Here is an 8,222-nt window from a genome sequence, read left to right on the forward strand (position 1 = left end):
TCTTTGTGACCCTTTTTGGGTCCATGTGGACATCTCAACCCTGCATGGCTGCCCAGGTCTGGGAGCAGAGATTTGATGTGTCCCTGTGTTGGGACACTCAGAGCAGCACAGTGTCCTCACCCTTCTCCTCTCTCCACAGGTTGTTGGCACCAGGCTACACCGAGACTCACTACACCACGGATGGACACCCCGTGATGGTGACCCCCAACCACACGGTGGGTACCAGGGGATGGTTGTAGCTCATCTTTGTTATTTTCAGGATGCCCCAGCACTTGGGATGAAGCCAAAGCCCCTCCTGGCAGCTTCCCCGGCGCCTGTGGCGGGAGGAATGCGGCAGCACGCGGCTCCTGTATCTCTTGGCCGCCGTACAACACCTCGGGAAATAAACACAAGGCAGCGCCAGGCTCCAGCAGCCCTCGCTCTCCCCAGCATTCCCCCACCGGCCACTTGTCACCTTTCCAGCACTCTGAGTCCTGTCTGTGTCCCTGGCTGAACCTCTGGAGCTGGCAGCGTCCTGGCTCCATCCATCCTGTTCCCCGGTGCAGAGGGAACCACCCGCCTGGCTGGGAAATGCAGAACAGGGGGTTTAGGGGTTTTTTTGGGGGATGAGAACATGGGGTTTGTTGCTGTCCAGCCCTGCGTGGTGGTTTCTAACCAAGGAGTCCATTGTCTCTCTTCCAGGACCACTGTAACTACCATGGGTATGTCCGGGGCTACAGCGGCTCTTGGGTTGTCCTCAGCACCTGCTTGGGAATGCGGTAAGAAGAGGTGTGGGGCACGGGGGGGTTGTGGGGCTGATGAAGAGGGGAAGGGATCCGTCTTCCCCCTTCCTTTCTGCAGGGACCTTCTGGAGCATCACCCATGGTCCTGCAAACCCAGCTTAGATACTTCATGAGACTGATTTTCCATTGCTCCTCTTCTCCCATCCTTCACCTGACCCTGGAGAGAACATTTCTCTGGCAGCATGAGCTGCCTTCAAGGAAATTCATCTCTGGAGGAGGCGAGACCCCACACCCTGCAGTGGGTACCCCAGAACTGAGCTTTGCCCTGTCACAGAAACACAGAACTGCCCAGATTGGAAAAGCCCTTTAAGATCATCGAGTCCAACCATGAACCCAACACTGACAAGTCCCCTATGACTAACCCATGTCCCTCAGCACTGTGTCTACATGACTCTTCAATCCCTCCAGGGATGGGGACTCCACCACTGCCCTGGACAACCCCTTCCAATGCCTGACAACCCTTGCAGCAAAGAAATTCTTCCTCACATCCAATCTCAACTGCCCTTGGTGCAACTGGAGGCCATTTCCTCTTGTCCTGTCCCTTGGTCCTTGGTTGAACAGACCCACCCCCACCTCTCTCCACCCTCCTCCAAGGGACTTGGACAGAGACACAAGGTCTCCCCTCAGCCTCCTTTTCTCCAGGCTCAACACCCCCAGTTCCCTCAGCCACAAGGGAACTCAGCACACTTGTGCTCCAGACCCTTCCCCAGCTCCGTTGCCCTTCTCTGGACACGCTCCAGCACCTCCATGTCCTTCTTGGACTCAGGGGCCCAACATTGAACCCAGCACTCCAGCTGCGGCCTCACCAGTGCCCAGTGTCTATTGCAACCCCCAGCTGCCACCCCATGTTTGGTTGGTCTGACCAGCCCAGAGGTTTTAATGCTGAGGGTGTGTTAGTTCACAGGGTGGTGCTGACAGAGACACCCATCTCTTGTCTCTACCCCACCCTGGGTGTGGACCAAGCTGAGGTGTAGAGAGTTTGTGGGGCCTCAGCAGGGGGTGGGGGAGTGGAGTGAAGATGCCACAGGATACATCAGAGGTTGCTCTCCATTGCCAGGGGCCTGATAGTGCTGAGCAGCAACACCAGCTACTACTTGAAACCCCTGGGGACCCCTGAGATGGGCCACCATGTCATCCACCGAGCAGAGCACTTGCCCATCCGAGGTGGGACCTGTGGCCATGGTGACGATTTCGGGAGCACCATTGCTGACATCGCTCAGCTCTTCCAGCCAGTGCACCACCGGGTAAATCCATCCTGGGGTCTTCTGCTCATGGAGGGGTGGGGTGCTGGGAGTGGGGCTGTCTGTGCTCCTGCTAAATGATGGAGTGCCCATCACCCTGGCATCTGGGCAGGGTTGTTCAGGTAGATGTGACATGAGGGGTCTGCATGGGCAGGTTACCTGGTTTGAGTTTGGACAGGAGACCTCAAAGGGAGGATGTGTGGGTTGGGTCCTGGTGCTGTGTTGTATGGTGTGGGACATGATGTGAGGTGACATTGGGACTGTAACCACTCAAATTTTCCTTGTTGCCTCGTGCCTCAGTTTCCCCGCTCAATTGTCCTTCCTGAGCAGCTCTGTGGTATCTGGGAAGCCTGAGATGCCCAGAGCTTTGGGCTGCCCACTCCTTCACTGCTCTGAGCCTTGCTGTCTGTCTTGTAGGCGAAAAGAGATGCCTGGAGGACCATGAAGTACATGGAGCTCTTCATCGTTGCTGATCACACACTGGTGAGTGCTGTGGGGGGCAGAAACCTGGTCCCCCATGGAAAAACTGAGACCTATCTCTGTCTCCCTCCTTGCTCTTCCTCTGGTGACCCTTCCCCATCTCCATCTCTCTGTAGTACAGGAACCAGAACCTCAACCTGGGCCACACCAAGCAGCGCATCGTGGAGATTGCAAACTACGTGGACAAGGTAACGACCAGTGAGAAGAACTTGCTGGTCCCTTTTGACCATCTCCATCATTCCCAGTACATGGGAAAGCAGCTGAGCTCGGGGCCAACCTGGTGATGGCCCTCAGGGACTGTCCTCATGTCACTAGGAGTTTAGATGGCAGATGGGAGCACACGGTGGAAAATGCTTTGCCACCCATCAGCATGTGCCAGCTGTTGCTCTGCTGTGGTAGTGGGGGTCACCTGGCATCCTTGACCCAAGCAGTGACATGTTTAGGCATTGTCAGCTGATGGACAGCCTCATGCCACCCTGACTGCCTCCTGTGCCCATGCCTGGGCCTGTAGAGCTCATGCTTGCAGATGGATTTGGGATGAGTGTGTCTCCAAGTCACCCAGCTGAAGGTGAAGCATGGAGACCCACCAACTGAAACCCCATGGCTGGGTTAGAGGATCTACAGTGAATGCCAATCCCTGTCCCCTCCATCCCTGTCCCCTCCCTGCAGTTTTACAGGTCGCTGAATATCAAGGTGGCCCTGATTGGTCTGGAGGTGTGGACGGAGCGGGACCAGTGCGCTGTCACCAGCGATGCCAACGCCACGCTATGGGCCTTCCTGCAGTGGAAGAAGGCGCTGAGGTCACGCAAGAAGCATGACAACGCCCAGCTGCTGACGTGAGCACCCTTATGGACCCAGGGATATTAGGGTAGGGGGCTTCCAGCCCAGTCTGAGGTCTCCAAACCATCCCTGGGGTGGTAACTACCCCATTGTTCTCCTTTCTGGGCAGAGGGAAGACGTTCAGGGGGACAACCATCGGCATGGCCCCGCTGGAGGGAATGTGCAGTGCAGATAACTCTGGAGGTGTCAGCGTGGTAAGAGGGGCATGAGGGTCCCCACTTCTCCTCCCAGGCTGGAGGACCCCATTGCCACCCACCCTGTCCTGCTGGGGTTCTTCATGGGCTTGGAGGACCTGCTATCTGGGGTTGGTGCTGGGATGCAGCCTGAGAGCGAACGATGATGCTGGTAGCTCCTTCCCCCTCTCAGATGTTGGCCAAGTACTAAGAAGGGTGAGAAAGGGCTGGTTTAAAGGTCTCCTGCCCCATCTGCATCCCCAGCTTGCAGCTAGGAACAGCATCAGGGTCTCCTGCGTTGCTTCTGCCCCTCATTAATACCCTCTGCTTGTTCCCTGCTTGTGCCCTCTGGTTTTGTAGGGTCATCTCCACCTCAGATAACTCTTATCCTTCTCCTGATGGGGTGATGGTGGCCCTGGTGACCTGTGGTCCCTAGGTAGGGTGGTGATGTGAGGCACTGAGGTTTCTGGGATGTCCCTTCCAAGGCCTTAGGTTTTCAGCAGTTGAGTCCAGCAAAAGAACTTCCCAACAGTCCCCTGCAGGACTTCTAGGAGACCAAACCCCATTTCTGCTATGAATCCTCCTCCATCCCTCTCTCCCTCCCTCCCACGGGATCCAGTTGCAATCCCAGGGATGTTGTGGTCTCTCCATTACTCCATCCCCATGCCTTGCTGTGGGATCACCTCTCTCCATCACTCCTGGCTACTGTGCTGACGTATCTCCCACCCCGATGCAGGACCACTCGGAACAGCCCATTGGAGCAGCTGCCACGATGGCCCATGAAATTGGCCACAATTTTGGCATGAGCCACGACAGCGTGGGCTGCTGTGTGGAGGCCACCCCGGAGCAAGGTGGCTGTGTCATGGCAGGAGCCACTGGGTAAGTGGTGATGGAGGGGACGGTGTTGTTGGTCTCTGAGGGGTAGCAGCCCCATCCCAGAAGAGAGAGGGATGGAAGCAAATGGATGTTTTCTAGTAGACACATACCAGGAATCCAAGGCATTCTCCTGTGCTGACCACACCTCAGCACAAGGGAATTGTTCTTTAGTGTAAGACCTGAATATAATAAAGCCTGGAGAAAAGGAGGCTGAGGGGAGACCTTGTGTCTCTGTCCAAGTCCCTTGGAGGAGGGTGGAGAGAGGTGGGGGTGGGTCTGTTCAACCAAGGACCAAGGGACAGGACAAGAGGAAATGGGCTCCAGTTGTGCCCAGGGCAGTTGAGATGGGATGTGAGGAAGAATTTCTTTGCTGCAAGGGTTGTCAGGCATTGGAAGGGGTTGTCCAGGGCAGTGGTGGAGTCCCCATCCCTGGAGGGGTTGAAGAGTCGTGTAGACACAGTGCTGAGGGACATGGGTTAGTCATAGGGGACTTGTCAGTGTTGGGTTCATGGTTGGACTCGATGAGCTTAAAGGGCTTTTCCCATCTGGGCAATTCTGGGATTCTGTGATTTTGAAGACCAAGGGATGCCCAGTCCCCAGCCATGGCACTATTGTGGGACTGTGGTGGGGTGAACACACATCCCTCACTTACCTCAGTCCCACTACATCTGGCTGTGGGATGCTCCAGAGTGGCAGTCTGTAGCTTTCATGCTCTCTGACATCCCTTCAGGGTTTGTTTTCCTTTGCTTTCCCCTTTCATTTCACCCAAAGCTGTAGGAAATTCAGCTGCTTGGTGTCACTTTCCCTCTCAAGGTCCTTCTCCCGTTGAGTTCTCCAGCTCCTGACAATACAGGTTCCTCTGCACTGCAACAAAGCAGCTGTTTATTCCCAATTAATTGAACCCACCCACTCTTCCAATTAATAAATAAATCAAAACCCACCATGTGGTTTCAGGGTGTCTCCAGCCTTGGTTTCCTGTGGGACCTGACCCCACAAGGTTTAATCTCTGCCTAGGTAGATTGTGATGGAGAAAAGCCCCAATTTTCCAGGATGAAGCAGTTTTGCACTTTTTAATTTAGTTATCCTGCTAATTAATTATCCTGTCCCCACCCACCAGAGCTGGATGCACTGGTGCAAAGCAATAGCAGATGCTGTAGCTCAGCCATGCCCATGCTCACCCCACAGGCAACCCTCTCTGAGCTGACATCTCCCCGTGACATTTCTTCCTTCTTAATTTTGCTGAAATTGCTGATTTTTTTTTCCTCACGTGGGCAGGAAAGTCATCTTTGATTGTCTCCAACCTGTCCCTATTTCCACGTTCATGTAGCAACTGATGGGTGTATTTAGTTACTCACCCTCCCAGAACTTGACCTCCAACTCAAGAGATTTCCCCTAAACTTCAAAATTACTTTTCAAAAAAGCCCTCTGTGTCATCTCGGAAATGAGATGTTTTAATATGAAATAAAATGTTTGGTTCTTGGGGTTTTTTTTTTAGCTCTAAGGGGAAATGAAACCAGCACTGAAGCGTGGAGTTGTGTGCTCAGTTCTTCTTCCTCCTTTTTAACCCATCATACACAAAACCCCACAAACTTGTGTGAAATTATGGAAGAACCGTGCTCAGAGCTTCTCTAAAAAATCAGAATTTCTCTCCAGCTCCTTCTTGAAAGGCCATTTGGGCCGTTAGAGAAATGACCTCACATCTTGTAGGCTCTTGATTTTCTTTATTTGCTGCTCAGGTTTTGTGGGTGATTTAATATGGGAGGTTTTTTTGTGTTTCTTTTCCATTTTTCTTTCATTTTTAGTAGATTTTTCTCCATCGTAGAATCATAGAATGGTTTGGGTTGGAAGGGACCTTAAAGCTCATCCAGTCCCACCCCCCCTGCCAGCAGCAGGGACCCCTTCCACTAGACCAGGTTGCTCAAAGCCTCATCCAACCTGGCCTTCAACACTTCCAGGGAGGAGCAGCCACAACTTCCTTGGGCAACCTGTTCCAGTGTCTGACCACCCTCACAGTGAAGAACTTCTTCCTAATATCTCATCTAAACCTCCCCTCTTTCAGCTTAAACCCATTTCCCCTTGTTTTGTCATTAACTGCCCTTATGAAAAGTCCTTCCCCAGCTTTCTTGTAGCCCCTTCAGGTACTGGAAGTTGCTATAAGATCTCCCCGGAGATCTTAGCCTCAGAGATATTTAAATTAAACCCCAAATGGGTTATTTCCCGTCAGTGCTTTGGTGACACCATACACATCCTGAGCAGATAAGTCATTGCAGATGTGGAGATCTGCCTTGTGGTTAGGATGGGGTGGGGTCTGTGGTGTCCCAGGTGCAGAGGACCAAGGCACGGAGGTGACACCCACACCAGCATTGAGCTGGCAGAGCCTGCAGGCGTGGCTCCTCTTTGGGCTTTGAGGTTCAGACCATGGGGGTCTCCAGTCTCCAAGAGGTTTCTTGCTGGAGGGTTGGTGCTCTGGAGGTGACACCCACACCAGCATTGAGGTGGCAGAGCCTGCAGGCATGGCTGCTCCTTGGGCTTTGAGGTTCAGACCATGGGGGTCTCCAATCTCCAAGAGGTTTTTTGCTGGAGGGTTGATGTTCTGGAGGTGACATGTAGCAGCTCTGCTCATCCACCCCATCCCATCTAGAAAATATTTGGGCTCAGTGTGGTGTCCCCTCATTGTTAATCTGATGCTCAGATGCATGAATTGGGGTGGGGGATGTTCATGGTCTTGATGCATCGGTGGCTTCTACTCTTGGAAGGGTTTGTGCCAGTTTGCCCATGTCCTTGTTTCCCAGCTCTGACTGTGGTTTTCCACCTTCTCCTGGTCCCGATCGCTCTGGTTCCCATCCCTCCCCATCTGTCCCCTGCGCAGACACCCCTTCCCTCGCGTCTTCAGCTCCTGCAGCAAGAGGCAACTGGAGAGCTACTTCCAGAAGGGAGGTGGCATGTGTCTCTTCAACCTGCCTGACACCAAGGATCTCGTGGTGGGACGGAAATGTGGCAATGGCTTTCTGGAGGAAGGAGAAGACTGTGACTGCGGGGAGGTGGAGGTATGGTGCTGGATTGTGTTCCCACAGAGGCTTTTGCAGCTAGCTCAGCTGCTGCTTGGCAGGACATGGACCATGTGGAGAGGGGTATTTCCAAGGAAGGGGGTTTGCTAGTCACCAGAGGGACCCATCTCAAGGGCTTTTCCTAGTCCCACCATCCTAAATTCATTTAACCTGGGTCTGGGCTACCTAGGGAAGTGGTGGAGTCCCCATCCCTGGAGGGATTTAAAAGATGGGTAGATGAGGTGCTCAGAGATATGGTTTAGTAGTGGACAGTTACGGTTGGACCCGATGATCTCAAAGGTCTTTTCCAACCAAATGACTCTATGATTCTTGACTTTGCCCTAGAGTGCTCAGGTCTTCCTCATCCCTCCCTGTGCCTCAGTTTCCCCATTGGCAAAATGAGAAGAGCAATGCTGTGATGGGTGGAGAAGGAGCCTGGGGGCAGCAATGGGGAAGGAATGGACTCATTGACCATGGTGGTGTCTTCTCCTTCTCCCTACGTAGGAGTGCACCAACCCATGTTGCAATGCACACAACTGCACGCTGAAGGTGGGGGCCCAATGTGCCCACGGTGACTGCTGCCAGAACTGCAAGGTGAGCCCCTCATCGTGTCCCTCATCATCCCCACCCACCCACCCATGGGCTGAGCAGGGAGATATGGTCCCACCATTCCCTTGGGACTCATGTTCTGCATGTTCATAAGGTCAAACCACTTATGGTTATGTGCAAACTTGTGTCTGCAGGAGAATCTCTGCTGGCTACTTTGTGGCTGAGGGCCAGCCC

General features: G+C 53.5%; 1 protein-coding gene across 1 annotated transcript in view; it reads left to right on the plus strand.

Annotated features, from left to right (window-relative positions):
* Positions 1–139: 139 nt before the first annotated feature.
* The window catches only part of LOC104523778 (disintegrin and metalloproteinase domain-containing protein 33), a gene marked incomplete at both ends in the record, with an annotated part of 8,421 nt that continues 338 nt past the window's right edge, over positions 140–8,222 (plus strand). Inside the window, 10 exons of the mRNA XM_010166470.1 lie at positions 140–215; positions 682–758; positions 1,840–2,026; positions 2,441–2,506; positions 2,620–2,691; positions 3,173–3,339; positions 3,453–3,537; positions 4,253–4,395; positions 7,262–7,439; positions 7,944–8,038. Coding sequence (XP_010164772.1) covers positions 140–215; positions 682–758; positions 1,840–2,026; positions 2,441–2,506; positions 2,620–2,691; positions 3,173–3,339; positions 3,453–3,537; positions 4,253–4,395; positions 7,262–7,439; positions 7,944–8,038 — 1,146 coding nt within the window. The remainder of the gene's footprint in view (positions 216–681; positions 759–1,839; positions 2,027–2,440; positions 2,507–2,619; positions 2,692–3,172; positions 3,340–3,452; positions 3,538–4,252; positions 4,396–7,261; positions 7,440–7,943; positions 8,039–8,222) is intronic.

The sequence above is a fragment of the Antrostomus carolinensis genome, unplaced genomic scaffold, assembly GCF_000700745.2.
Source record: "Antrostomus carolinensis isolate BGI_N321 unplaced genomic scaffold, ASM70074v2 scaffold38680, whole genome shotgun sequence".
In the NCBI taxonomy this organism is placed as follows: domain Eukaryota; kingdom Metazoa; phylum Chordata; class Aves; order Caprimulgiformes; family Caprimulgidae; genus Antrostomus; species Antrostomus carolinensis.